Below are 15,920 nucleotides of genomic sequence, written 5' to 3' on the forward strand. Positions count from 1 at the left end.
TCAGAGTAAAAGATGTTCAAAAAGAAGCATACTAGATATTATTTTCATGTAAATATGCTAGGAAAAGTGCTGCAGAAGTATACTAAATGATATAAGGAAATAATGCTGCACCACAACACATATTCCAATATTTGTCTCAGCACTTTAGTAATAGCAAGAAGCGGTAAGAAGAGCAAAAAGTCAGGAAGCTTTCAAAAATTGAATGTCTTACAGAGCAATGAGAATAACAAAATCATTGTGGTGAACTAACTAGGTGAGAAGTTTGGATTGTATTTTTCTGATTATGGAAATGCATTCACTGACGATTAACACCTATGAGAAGAGATAACTTTATGAAAGGTTTTAAAGGGAGTTTGGTTTGACACACGGGGAAAACAACTAAAACTCGTGTGTCAGCACATTCACCAAGATCTGAACCCAGACTGAAACTCAGTGTTCAGCACTTTTACCACAAGGCTGTTGGTGAGCCTTTGGCATTCACAGGACAAAACCGATTCACACCATGGGTCATGGTATAAATCTGGACATCTGGCAGTACGATTTAACAGCAAGATATGAAGAGAGTGAGTTTATGTTTCAAAATTTTTCCTGCAGAATACATCTAGAATTTATGTCAAATGGGAACAAATGTTGTTAAAAATGAGTTCTCTAATAGAATGTAAAATGCCGTCAAGCTTTATATAGGCCTGACAAATCCCACAACATCCTGCTATGTTGCACAGTGGTTGTGATAAACCTTATAAAAACAATTAAAATAAATTAAAATGTTCAAACAAATGAAGACAAATCATTGCATTCTGCTGGACAAAAAACCAAAAACTTACCCCTCTGGCAACAACCCTGGTTAGCAAAAGCGTATATGTGGCTTAAAACAACTAAAAAACATTTCATTAAATCAAACTAAGTTACTTATTTGTAGAGCTTTCAATAAGAAAATGCGATATTAGTGTGGCCTCACGGGAAGTAAAGTAGTTAAAGTGTTTTCCAACATTTCTATGGAAAATAGTAAAACAGTTTCACAACGTTTTTCTCATTTATGACTAAAATTTCAACTTCTTAGTTATTAAGCAACAAAATTTTTTGCATTAGTAAATTTCATCTATATTAGGTGGTTGTGGATGCTGGAAAAAATCATCAGTTGCTTGGGATGGTTTGCATAAAAGAACTAATTACTTATCTCAGCAGATTGATGATGAAATTTTCTCCTACCACAACGTTTGGTAGATGCCACATCTAAAAGTTTTGTAAAGGCCCTCTGATAAGAAACTTAAGTCCCTATCACATAGGCTATTTGTAGCCAGAACATGGCATCGAAAGAAACATTTCTAAAAATGTGAAACCTACCCAGCTGGGTTACCATCTTCACTTGGTAAACAGACTTGAAAGACAAACAGGAGTCAGTTATTACTCAGACTGGCAAAAGAGACGTTTGCTTTCAAGTTCCGTGTACATACAAAATATATTTTGTAATTGTTTTAATACTGTTGGCTCAGTACCTTGGCAAAATGACATTTGTTTATTACATTAACTGTTACTTTTAAATTGTACATTTGTTTACACTGATCCTTGTAATGAGCTGTTGTATATAGTTTTACAAAGACTTTTACATCGTACATTCAGTGACCTGTCATTATTTCTGATTTTATTATTGTAAACAGTACTTTTGTATCCATGTATTTATTTAATAACTTTTATGTACACAATACAATGTCATTTATTGATATATGTTTTGTGATGAGTCAAAAATACTTATTTTATCCCCAAAATATTAAATATTTCATACAGGTTACATGCTCAGTTTTTATGTTTAACTTCCCAAGTAAACTACAAATGCAAAAGTTGTGCGTAAATGGGTGAATTTTAATGACTAGCCTAATGCACAAAATGCACTTCAATTATTTTTCAACTGTGTATTCCATATTCAGGATAGTACACTGCCAGTTACATGATTGTTATAAGAATTAGAAGTAACTTTAAATAAACTTTTTGGCAATGTTCATTTATATATATATATTTTACATATATATTACATATATATATATATATATTATATATATATTATATATAAACAAATTTAAATTCTAACAAACACGTATAAAAGTAAAAAAGCAAATTTAAAGCCAAAATAAAGGAAAAAAACCAAAATAATTTTTTAAAAATGTGCAAACATATAAAAGATTTAATTCTTGAACTAATGTACAATATCATTTGAATTCAGAAGCATAAGCAAGTCAAGTGCAAAACCAATCCATGAAAATAAATTCACTAATTTAGCAAATTAAAATTAAACCAAACAATTTTTTTAAATGCATAAGTGAATGACTGTTGAGTAGGCAGGAGACACACTTATCAAGGGGAAGTTGCCTCCAAACCTAACTCTCCAATCATTTAATTCGTGTTTCGTTATTCATGCAGGCAAGGGTAAAAGTCAAAACCAAAAGTAAAAAGAAATACCAATAAAGTGGTTTAAAAAAAAAAAAAAAAGTTTAAGTTAATACTTGACTTTACTTGCTTGTTTCTCAAAAGACTTCATTATTTTCCTTTTAGAACTTTAATTCTTAAATGTTAATTTCTAAGGGTACCACTTTACTGGTATTTCTTCATCACTTCGTCCAGATGGAACATTTCTCGGAAACTTTGCATTTAAACCCGAGCTACTAGAATCTTGTTTCTCAGAAATGTTCTGCCTAGCCATGTGTGCCAATACATACATACTGTAGCGTTTCTGTATGGGTTCATGAATTTGGAGTGATTAACGACGACACTTGATGAAGTATCAAAACACAATTTATTTGGGCAGTATTACTCAGGACAGCTCCATAAACACCTATATAGTCATCAAAAACTACATAAGCTCAAACAATTAGTAACACAGCCTTCAGGCTTTAACGGTGAAGACAGTTTTCCAGTAAAGCACTACAGCACACTTCCCGACTCGATCGCTCGCTCTCAGGGCTCAACACACTCGACGATGCACTACAATATGCTTCACACTAGATTGATGATCAACTCAATAGACTGCAAGACACTCGATAGACTGCTACCCGCATACAAGCAAGGTTTATATAGATTTTGGGCTACTTTCGAGAACATGCTCGATCAAACCAGTAAGAATTCTTTCTAAAAGGTTCTCCATCCATCTATGGCATATCGCCAATTTTGCCACCAAATGGGCGATTTTGTGCTAAATCTAGCAACCCTAAATCCACCTTGTGGGGAAGCTGTCTTACTACGGCTGGACAATTTGTAACACTGCCCCTCCCAAAGACTGCACGTCCCAAGTAGTACAATCCTTGGTCAGAAGCCAAATTCGATACAAATAAAGTGAAATAAAACTAACAAATAACATAATTAAAGAAACAAATATTTACACTATGTACAAGTTATACACTCAAATTAATCACGTAACAATTTTAAATTATAAATTTAAAGTTCAGAATGAATTTGTCTCATGCACTTCATTAAGTTATACCCGGGTCAAATATTCTTTCACTGCAGTTCTCAGATGTATATTTCTGTTTTTTGCATATCACAGTATTATGATTCAGTCCTTTTAGGCTTTTCATCCACAGGGAGATCTGAAACAGTTTGCTCACCACTTTCTAGTTTATTTGCATCATGTGTACAGTTCACCTTGGTACTTTTAAAAGTTGGTATACTCTTATTTTCCTCTATTTCTTAAAAACCAGTTCCGACTACTGCATCAGAGTTTTGAATTGAGTCCGATTCTTTACGAACAAAACTGTTCTGGTTTAAAATCAAGTTTGGGTCTGTAAAAATTGTATCATGAGATACATACTTTGTTCAAGAAGTGGTTGTATTTTCTTGCAAAACCAGAACTTTCTGCTTAAGCTGCACATCAGCTTCTCCCATACCTGCTAACTGTCACTTCTACTTAAGGCACTTGAGAATCGAACGCTTCTTTCCGTTTTTTTTATTTCTTCATGTTTTCGTTCTTTTTCTTTAATCGCATTAGATGTTTCATCCATCATTTCTTCATATTTCTCAAACACTTCACTGGCTACTTCCTTCATTTCTTCATCTTTTGATTCTTCAGATGCCATTTTTGTCCTTTCCATATCTTTCATGGCTCCAGTTCCTTCTGCAAGCTCCACTTTCATCTGCTGGAGTTGTTCTCGCAGCTTTTCTTGGCCAACTTTCATCTCTTCTCCTCTGGTATTTATCTCTCCCAGTACGACTTACATCTCAGCTATCATCTCTTCATATCTAGCTTTTATCTCATTATATCTGGCTTTTATCTCTTCATATCCGGCTTTCATCTCAGGCTTCATCTCTTACAGTCTAGCTCTTACAGCTGCTAAGAAGTCCGTGAACTTCATTTCCTGTGCCACGGCTTTGCCCTGCAGGTGTTAAATAGCTACTTGCCGTGAGAGGTTTCTACTTCCTCTTATGGAGGAAACTAAACTCTTAAGAGTTTGCTAATTACCAAACTTTTAGTGATCGTATAGGTAAAACGGTAATGCATTGCGTTGTGAAAATGCATCCGGGACTGCGCCGTGAGAGAATCGAATAAATAACATGTAAAATCAATACATATAAGTAAAACACATAACAGATATAAAGAAAACATAAGTATCAGTTTATTCAAATTCCTCACAATAAAAATAAAATCTTATCCTCATCAGAGAGTCTAAGGGGAATTCTTCAATTTGTCATTTACTTTTTGTTACATTTAAATTCATGATTTGCAAATCTATTAAATGACACTTTTAATTTAACGGGTACCCGATCTATAATTTATAAGAGGTTAAGGAAAACATATTATTTGCAATTCACATCTGTTCTAAGGAAGATTACACAAACAACTTAAATTATTACTTCCTAATTCATATAAAAACCTTAAGGTTTGTCTTGGTAATTTAGAAGGGGAAAGGGAAACAATTGAAAGCCTGAGAATTAAATTAAGATTCGACGTTGTTATTTTTCATTCCAAGGAAATCGTTGAAACCTTACTTAAAGTTCAAACGCAAAAATAGACTTATCTGGTAAGGACGTCTTGAAGTGGAGGACTCGTATCCTAATAAGCGTTGACGTCGGCGGGGCTCATTTTTACGGTCACAAATGGAAGTTTCAGAAGACATCGTCCTGTCCTGGCACTATTGGCGAAACACACACGCAGGTAACTGGTTTTCACGAAGCTATTTTAACTCTGGAAAACAGAAACAGGAGCACTGCTGCCCAGCACGGCTATCCGCCTGGTCTTTGAAAGTCTTAAGTCACTCGCCCGGTTCAATTTCGCCTTTTAACACAAACGCGGCAGGGAGCATCTCTCTTCGTAAAGTACATCATTTAGAACACTCAGTCCCAGAGCAAGTTTCAAGAGTAATCTCCAAAGTAAGTTCCGCAAGCAAGTCTTGCCAAGTCTCGCACGAAAAATGTGTCACACAAAAATGTCTTTCCAAGAGTAAGTGAGTAAAGTCTTTAAATTTTTCAGCAAATATTCATACCTCTTCAATCTCGCCTCTTAACCAAAATGCAGCCGGGGAGCATATTTGCCGCTCCCTGCTGGGAAAAATCTCTCTTCGTAAATTACATCTTTTCTATCGCTTTCAAGCAAGTTTCAAGAGTAACGTCCAAAAGTAAGTTCAGCCAGCCAGCCAGTGATTCAAACTCGAATTTTCTTCGTCTCCTTCACAAACGCGGGCTCCCACTATGGCTTCAATTATCGCCCCCTTAATTTTGGCAAAATTTGCATTTTCAACCCCTGAATGCGGAAATAAGGGTGATCGTGCATGCGCGCCCTTCTTCACTTAGCCAACAACCGAACCCTCAATCGCCAAAACCTGAATGACTTACATCGAAAGTCAAGTAGCAATCTTTGACCCTTTTGTCACGTACTTCCTGTCTTAAGGTCAACTACACAATGAAATTCCTTCTAAAACATTCTAAAGGACAAAACGCGCGAAATCATGACTTAGCAAAAATTGCCTCCCTTTCCCTGCTTCTTTTCACAATGAATCAAAGCTTGTACAAAATTGCAAATAAAAGAAAAATAAATAATATTCTTTTAAACTAAATAATATTCTCAGAAGCATCTGTTTTTCCCCAAAATTAAAGCATTAAAATAAATAATTCAGAATCAAATAAAATTAAGATTTCCATAAATCAGAAAATCATTCCCCTAGTTTTTTAAAACGCTATCAGACAAATTCTCTACACAACACAGGTGGGTCACTGGCATTCCTGGTATTCACTCGCAAATCCCACTTCTGACACCAGCTGTTGCGTTTCTGTACGGGTTCGTGGATTTGGAGTGATTAACGATGAAACTTGATAGTATCAAAATACTATTTAGCCAGTATTACTCAGGACAGTTCTAGAAACATGTTTAAAATTGTCAAAAAACTACAACACAAATGCTGAAACAATCAGCAACACAGTCTTCAAGCTATCAGGCTATAATGGTGAAGATAGCTTCACGGCAAAGCATTACAGTACAGCTTCCAATTCAATAGATTGCTCCCAGATTTCAACACACTCGATGACACACTATGATATATTCGGAACTAGATGGACAATCAACTCACCAGACTGATGATCAACTCAATAGACTCTGAGACACTCGATAGATTCACTATCGACTGCTACTCTATATACAAGCAAGGTTTATATAGCTTTTCGGCTGCCTTCAAGAGCATTTTGGGCCAAACCAATAAGAATTGGTTTTAGAAGGTTCTCCATCAACGGCATATCGCCAATTTTGTTGCCAAAAGGGCGATCTTGTGTCAAATCTGGCAACCCTAAACCCACCTCACGGGGAAGCTATCCTACCAAGGCTGGACATTACATAACAGTACGATAGGGGTATTAGAAAGAAGGCTGCCCTTCTTTCTAATACCCCTATCTTATCCCTTGGTGTAACTACAGACAAGTTATGCCAGCTGAGTTTGGGCATCCTGCAAGGAAAGACTGGAGATGGTAAAGAGGCAATGACTCAATTCAAATAGATACATCTTCCCAGACAGCATGCATTCATAAACTGAGCCAAAAAAACATGTGCAATTTATGAAAGGTCCATCATATAAAAAATATAAACCTTGAATGTAAAAATATAATAAGAAGTTTCAGGGGGGAATAGCAGATACTTATGTATACAGGGTGTTCCGTAAATGTTGCAATTAACATCTGGCAGAGCTAGGGCACACCATAAAGAATTGCATAGAAACCCATGTCAGAGGTAAGTGGTAGCAGAGTTAGAAGATGGGAAAGGAAAAAAGAGAATGATTAATTTGAAACATTTATAGGACATGAATACAAATGGTGCACGACAGCTTCAATGTTACAACAGATGCTCGAAGGTTGTACCATCAGACGCCAAACATGCCTGACCACTGATTGCCAGACATGTTTGCACACAACAGGAGTTTCTTTGCTTGCTTTCAGCATTAAAAAATCACTGCATGGAGATGGTAGACATTTTATCGTAATGTCCGTTGATAACAAAAGACTTTGTTGTAAAGAGTACCATAGCCATACTGTTTATAGATGCAAAGTATGTAATTTAGCTTTACATCATGATTGTAATCAAGCTTTTCATGCTTGACTCTTTCAATTGAAATAATCTGTATTTGTAAAAGAAATACAATGTATATTTTAATATTAAATTAATTGCAAGTAAAGTGATTTGTAGATTTATAAAACATTATACAGCTAAAAAGTAATCCTGCGCTCCACTCAAAAGAAACATCACACAAGTACAATCCTACTCACTAAACGTCCGCAGTCTTATTCCGCTGATGTTGCGCGAACGTAACACTCACGTTTTCCACAGGTAAGAGCATTTAAAAAAAATTGTCAATGTAAATTTATAATATAAATGCTTAATTTAATATTTGTTATTATTTTCATGAGAAAAGAAACATTCCTTGTAGTTTTGGCGGTTAATGGGTTAAGGGCAATCTGGAATTGTCTCTCTGCAATCCTCAAATCTGCACCTTGACAACTTAATATGAAGGCCATGAACATACAATGATCCTGAATCAATAGGACAGAGTTCTCGTAAAACCAAATTAATTTTTAAACTGAACAAAGTAACACTTAAAACTGAGCCTTGAGGCACCCCTCTTCTTGTTTAAAACTATTTCACAGAACAGAATCAAACCTTATTTGAAAATTCCTAGCCCTAAATTTTGAATGAAATTAGGTAGGTTGCCATGCAATTACTCACATAAAGATCATGTAAAATACCATATCTCCATGTCCTATCTGGGGTTGCCACTCAAACGGGAGAATGAAATCCCCTGACTTTTCCAGGTGTGTTTTAAGAAAATTCCAGTCTATCCACGTAATGCACATTAGCTGTTCTAAGAGGTATATTAATTATGCTACCACTTGAAAACACAAAAATTTACCAATTACAATCCCCCTATTATAACTATTATAACTATAATAATTAATTTTTCCACAGAAGATGCCCAATATGGATTTAAAAAAAATTAATTTTTTTGCTGACATTTTGCAACTAAAAGAAGAAAGAAATGTATTTAATGATATTTTAAAATAAATTCAGGTACTTTATATTTATTTAGCAGCATACATGAGCAAAAAATATGTGTATTAAATTTCATGATGGTATGTCATCATAATGCTAGAATTAGTTTCAGGATTATGCCAGAGAAAATTTTCTGAAATTTGAAAGTATTATTTACTAATTATAAATCAACTTAGAGGGAAGAAGCAACATTAAATGATATGAGTAACATAAAAAAAAACTTTAAAATTGAATTAGAATAATCAATGATATTTTAGTGAATATAGTTATATTAAATGGTTAGCCTGGATGACTAATTACAATTTTTTTATTTTACTGCAAAATGACAAATAAGGCATTTATTAAAAAGAAAAAAAAAGGTTTAAAAGATTTTGTGGTAAAATCCTAGTACAGTCAAAAGTCGTTAATTTGGACACCCATAATCCGGAATTATCTATAATCCGGACCTCAAAGCTACAAACTTTCTGTGCATGCGTCGCTTTGACGCAGTAATAAAAAGAATTACTAATAACTTAAGTAAAGTAACGGGAGTAAATAAAAAGAATTACTAATAACTTTTTATATGAGGTTTACTGCATCATTACATTAAAGAAAAGCCCCCGATGTTCCTTTGAGAGTCCTTTTATAGCCTCTGGAAAGGCGGAGCTTCCAAGAAATGACGTCAACCTCGTCAGCCATTCCAGTTCGTTTTAAATATTCCCAGAACATTCTATAACTGTACGTGTAGAAAAAGCGGGAAAAACAACTTGACTACGAGGCTGTGGATTTAATTCCACGTACTTTCAAATAAGAGACCGTCACCATTATAAATTAAAAGAACATACAGTTAGAATTTCAAATGTATTCTTGACTATGGAATTTTATTATTACATATATATATATAGGAAATACCAGGATAAAATGAAGTATAAAAAAATCAGGCATATCCTACTACTGATGCATGGGGGACGATTATTATTTAAACGTATTAATTAGTACAGTACAAAGTCCGTAATCCAGATGTCCATTATCCGGAATGATTTATAATCCGAACCTCAAAGCCCCAAACTTACGCATGCGTGTTTGATGCACGCGTCCACTACGCATGCGCGTAAAGCCAGTACAGCGTTTACCCATGTGCGTTTCCGATAGTGAAGAAAATAACACAGAACATTATTGAAAACGAAAAAATTTCAATTGACAAGTTAGTTGGTATTTTCGACACAGCAATTACAGGACTTTAGCGGTGGAACTTTGTAACTGAACAAGAAATTATGTCTGTTTATACAATTAAAGAGAAAGTATTAGCATAAAAAATGAAGCAAACTTAACAACTTACATTGAAACAAATGTTTACTAAAAAGTAAACAAATAAATATTTAGCTTATATATATATATATTTTTTTGTAAATTTTGTTATCCTTTAGATCATAATTGCTCTTTATTTCATAAATTACGGTTTCATATTTGTAATTGTATAATTTTTGCATGTCAACTTACCAGATTTAAATTGATGATCTACAATCCGGGAAAAACCCCTAGTCCGGAATTGCCGAAGTCCTGACGAGTCCGGATTACAGACTTTGTACTGTATAAAATAAATGCCTAAAAATTTTTTGTAGTAACCTTTAAACCAATTCTGAAAAGCAAAACTCAAATTATTATGGGTCTAATGAAAACCACAAAAATTCTGCTAGGAAGTTTTGGGAGAACAGGAAAAAAAAATTTTTCTTTTAAGTACCACCTAAATATGATGGATGTGAAGAAGCTCAATTAGACAACTGGGAAGTTTGAACCTTGTTACAGCATTACAGAGTAAAAGCAACACTTTCCTGCTAAGCTTGCCAAAGTATGTTATCATTATATACCTACTCACAATTGAATCTCCAGATTAGCATAGTAAATATCTGTTATCTTGATATTGTGTGGCATAGGATGAAATAACAGTTCCAAAAAATATTGCAGAATTCCTTCAATGAATATGTGGATATTGAATTTGGGGGGGGGGGCAAAGGGAGATTCACTGTGTTTACATAATATGCTCTCTTATTTGGATTCTGGTGCAGTTTCTTTCCTATCGCCAGCTCTCAAGAAAATTTTATCAGCACATATTACAAAGAAACATTCTTGAGAATATTTGTCCCCATGCAGCTTCATTTTTAGTGTCAGTTCCTAGGTACTCATCTGGTGGCTTTTAACGCAGGACTTCTACTGATATAAAAACATGGTAAAAATGTTGTTTAGCCCACTAGTTGGCATGATTTCGAAAATCGGCAAGTTTCGTGCATTTTGTGCACTGTCTCTTTTAGGTATAACTTTCCATAAGCTTGTACTCATACAGTTTTTTACATCAAATTCTTAGAACATTCTTCTGAAGCTGCCATTCCGGCAAAGCATAACTCCTTTTCCTTAATTGTTTCAGATATTTATTTTTAATTATCATCTCCAAAAGTCCTTTTAATTTTTATAATTATTCGAATAAATTCAAATACGCTTATAGCTTACAACGAATCATAATATATTCAAATAGCTTATTCGAATAAATTTGAATAAGCTCTGAAACTGATGTAACCAGCCTTCCTTAAGTGGTCAAACCATCATTGACTAACACGCATGCCTGATGTCACAGGTGACACCAATATCAAAAAGCTCTCCCTCACCCCATTTTGAGAAATGTTGCCAATCTTGGCACGGTTATCACCACTTGGTGTAATAAGAAGGCTAAGCATTCCACCAAAAATATTAATGCTGATTTCTGTAGCAATCTGAAAAACTGTCGCAATCAATGCCATCTTCAACTGATGCTTCCCAATCTAAAATATGACAGCTCAACAACTGACAGCTGCATAGGAAGGTGCTATGTCATTATAAACTGCAACCATACGTTCTTGAATAGGTGTTAGTGTTGGCTTTCTTTGGGAAGGATGATGATTGGGTTCTTGATTAGAACTCAATCATGGAATGATTCTGTTAACAATAAAAATATCAAACATCAGTGACTGACATTTAACAGATTCTCAAAGATCAAATAACACCTGCTGTATGTATTTCATTTTTATGTTTCCAAAGAATGATGCAATCATTCACCACCACATTTTGTTATCCAACAAACAACACACTTAGGCTCAAAACTTATTGAACCAACCTCTAAATCTTTTAATCGTATGAATAACTGAATATTTGAAGCACACAAAGAGCCACCACCTCAAGTAGGCATAGTTTTAAACCCAAAACTGAAAGGCTTAAGTATATGGCCTATCACAGCATTAAAATAGAAAATGAGGTGTTGGAGTCTGCATAGATCTCTCAATTCAGGATCTTTCCCATACTTTACCACAATGCAGCTTTGTTTCCTGAAAATCCCTGAAAGGCATTTTAATGAGCTCTGCACAGCTGTATCTCACAAGCAGTTAACTAATTGCATCTGAATGTGAGTTGTTTGGTGTCAACAATGTTTAATAAAAATTCTATTAGTCTACTCTCCACATAAAACAATCACTTGCAAACATGGAAATAAGTATGCAAATGGTTTGCAATGAGATCTGGTGGTTCATCCAGCTAAGAAAGATTCACATGCACAAGGTGTCTAAATAAAATACATCTTACAGCATGATAATTTGCATATGTTGCTCATTAAATGGATACATACAGCTTCACACATTCTGCTTGAAATAGCTTAAAGCATAATTCACCCAACCAAGCCATAAAGTACCATTCTCAGTCCAATGATAATATCCTCTAGCCAAGATAACGCATACAGCAATAACACTATTACCTAAATTAATTAATGACTGTTAAACACAACACATGCTGTGCAATCAGTTGACTGACAGCTCAGCAAGCGCTAGCACTGAGCTACACTATTATCAGATGAACTCCCCTTTGCTGAGTGATTCTTCTCTTCTTCTGAAGCAGAAGGTCTCATTCTAAAACCACTTTAGTCACTTGCTCATGGCAAGTTTGGCACATGTTTTCATATGCTGCTGATGCCTGCCATGAATTAATATGTTGATATGATCACTTGTCTGAAGAAGTCAGACCTAAGCCCACGAAATTCCTTGTGGCAATGAGTGCTATGATACGTTTGCCGTTGGCAACAGCCTTGAGCGCCATTTAGGTTACAGTGTGATTTAGTTCGATTCTGTCGCTAGTTTTGATGGAAAGCACCCTGGGAAGACAGGCCTGAGGGTCTCCCACTCCCTTCCGCTTCCACCAAACCACACAAGAGGTCTTTCGGCTTACTGCATATTTAGAGCACCACCATGCCACACCAACACTATACATTTACAAACATCCATACCTTCTCCGGGATTCGAACCCGGGTTTTTTGGCACAGCAGTCAGCAATGCTAACCACTATACTAGTCGGCATCAATTAACATAGTACCGCTTGTTATCCGTAAAAGCCCAAAAGCATTCATTAATTTGGAAATGGATTTGGCTGACCATTTAGCTCCTACAAAGAAATGACGACAAATCATACATACTTCAACCCTTTTGGACCTAATGGGTACATACATCCCAGATATTATATTTCATTATCGATTGGGTCACTTTTAAATGGGCTTTTACGTTTGCAATGTTTTTAAGGAATTGGGGAACAAATACACGACTAAAGAAACCTGGCAACATTTTTAAGTTGCAAATGGCGTACTTATGTTTTTGAGCAAGAAGACTACTTAAATTTTGTTTATTTTTTTTTTAATTTTACAGTAAATATAATTATACATAAGGCATGCTTAGTATGAAATAGTTCTTAAGTAGTAATTTAACTCTTTTAATGTCAGATTTAAGAAATTTTGCATAAATCCTTTTTTTGAATATATTGTCCCAATTGTATTAAACAGCGGATTAATACAGCCTACCAGTGATCAAATTACTACATGCTGATTTATTGTGTTTGTTTGTGAAACATATATGAAAATTTCTGTTGTATATGAACTGGTGCATGTGACAGAGTTTATGTTTTTCAATATTCACATTATATATTACCACAAATTTTAGTTTTGTTTTCTGAGAAAGGGTAATATCCTAGATGACTGGGACAAAGAGTCCCAGTTGAATATACAATTGGGACATACTGTCTCAGGAGATTTCCAGGAAACGGAAAAAGTTAAAGCTTTAAATTCATATTACACTTCTTTTATTAGGTCAACATTAAACTACTTTTCATAGTTAAATTTTTAATCATGCAAAATTCGGGTTGAAAGGGTTAAATCACTAAACCTCTCTTGAAGTGCAATTTCTAATACAAACAATGGTTTTGTCATAAATCCATTATTTAGATAGAACGGTTTCAAAGGCAGAGACACAGTAAGAATCGTAAAATGAAGCTATACCTAATATTCTGGCATTTATTCATTTCTTTCACCTTTACAAAGGAATCACTGTCACAAGGAGAAAAGTGCATATTACTAAGTTTCCTGAATTCCACATGTGAATAAAACTTAAGTACTCTTCAACACTGAAGACGAATTTCAAGCACCCTAAAATGATCATCTCTGTTTTTAAGGACCCTAGAATGGTTATCCGGTTTTTCAAAGCAAGAGCTACAGACATTCCTTTTAAAATCTTAAGATACAAGCACTAAACAGAATTTATCAAACAATTATTTCATATACTCATATAACAAATTCTAAATCGCATAAAAAATATAGTCCTTATAAAAAAAAGGACTGAAAGGAAGGAAAAAGAAAATTGAATAACAATGTAATGATTTATCTATACTAATTTTGAAAAGGAATTTAAACAAAGCTATAATGTTACCAACAGTTATATTTAAATATGCAAGGAAAAAACACACATACTTTTACCTTAAAATGAATATACACTAAATTACTTTCTAACAATCCTTACTTGAATACTGACCTGTTGCAGAATTTCTGGATGTTGCTTCAAAACTCTTAAACATGTCTCTTCTTCACGTTGATCAGAACCACTTGTACGTCGCTGTTTCCCAGCCCTCATAACCTTTTTAAATATGTATGTAACTAAATGATCTAATGCAGCACAGCATCCAGCACATACCATTGTATCTAAACAACAGGGAAAGTTTTATGATTAGTATACCTACCTATGTACCTAAAAGAGTAAAAAAAAGGTCTAATACATAAGCAGTTGCATACCTGATGATGATAAGCCTTCTGAAATAGATGATAAAATGTATAAAAATAGCTGTGGTTCTAAAGTGCTTAAGAAATTCATATGATCCTGGGCAAGACATTCTAACAAAACATAGTATGTTTGGCTTAATTTTGGATAATGCTGCAAGGCAAAATCTTAATTATAAAAAAGAAAAATTTAGAAATACATAAAAAAGTGATCAAAAATTATTTTCACTCTTTTAAATTTATGAACAATGAAATGTTACAGAGGAATACAAATATAAACTGGTGCTCAAAATTAAACAAAATGTTCATGAAAGGGTAAAAAAATTTACGAAGACACTTTCTGTTATTTACAAGTTGAATGATTGTAAATCAGTGCTGCTAATGCCAAACTACATACAAATATAAAACATAAGAAACTGTGCCTCCTCTGTTCTTGAAGATATGATTATTTAATGGATGTATAATCTTTTATGATGGAAATGCACACTTCACATGATTCATTAATCAACACTTGCACCAGGAAATCGATACAAGTACTGGCAGCAAATGCAGAAGTGCACTTTGCAATTAATGGTATTCTACTTGGCTTCTATTCCTCAGAACTTTTTTTCAATCCCCAAGGGCATTTGCAACTTTGAGCATAATGACACAGAAGAGGCTTTGCTCTTCCCAACCTTACTACCAGATGACATAACAGCCAACCTTGAAATCTTCAAAACCAGGAAATTTTTGTGAGAAAACCAGAAGTTTCATGCTGCACAGTGACAGCATTTCGAAGGAACTCCAGACTGACATATCACTTTATAATACATGGTTCAGGTTATTGATTTTTTTTTTTTTTAAATCTTGATGGCAAATAATATCAGCATTTAACTGGATATTCTAAACAAAGAATTTAAATCGGGAGAAGTAAAGCTTCAACAGCACAGCAGCGCCAAGGAGAAAAATTCGGTCTAAAATGCGTAAGGTGCTGACAAACTTTACAGGCGTAAAAACAGACCTTGAAATTCACCCAAGACTGCTATCCAAAACCATTGGCAATATCAGAGAACCTGTCAGAAAACTATACTGTTTTAAAGATATGAATTCTTTGCCTAAAACTTATCATTCTTACTTCCTTAATTTTAGAAATATGCTTAAGTTGACAGCTTTAATTTTGTTAAGAATCCATTTCACGACATGAGAAGGTGATAAAAAAAATTGCAGGTAATGAGCAATGGAATTTGAAACTCTCATTGGAACATTTTATTTTAAAATTATAACCCAGATTATTAAAGAAATTAGGAACATCTGAAAGTATCTAAGTATGAAGTTTTCTTA

The 15,920-nt window shown here is 34.3% G+C and overlaps 1 protein-coding gene across 2 annotated transcripts in view; it reads right to left on the reverse strand.

The window, feature by feature from the left end:
• Positions 1–15,920, reverse strand: part of Ranbp16 (Ran-binding protein 16) — a 195,164-nt gene that overhangs the window by 34,594 nt on the left and 144,650 nt on the right. Inside the window, exons 22-23 of one of the 2 annotated variants that reach the window (XM_085808991.1) lie at positions 14,616–14,754; positions 14,359–14,525 (exon numbers count right to left, since the gene is read on the reverse strand). In XM_085808991.1, the coding sequence (XP_085665117.1) occupies positions 14,359–14,525; positions 14,616–14,754 (306 nt within the window). Of the gene's footprint in view, positions 1–14,346; positions 14,526–14,615; positions 14,755–15,920 lie in introns of both variants that reach the window. The other variant, XM_085808990.1, reaches the window with a different exon arrangement.

The sequence above is a fragment of the Stegodyphus dumicola genome, chromosome X2 (genome assembly GCF_044657685.1).
Source record: "Stegodyphus dumicola isolate Sdum_Otavi_A_Nest chromosome X2, ASM4465768v1".
In the NCBI taxonomy this organism is placed as follows: domain Eukaryota; kingdom Metazoa; phylum Arthropoda; class Arachnida; order Araneae; family Eresidae; genus Stegodyphus; species Stegodyphus dumicola.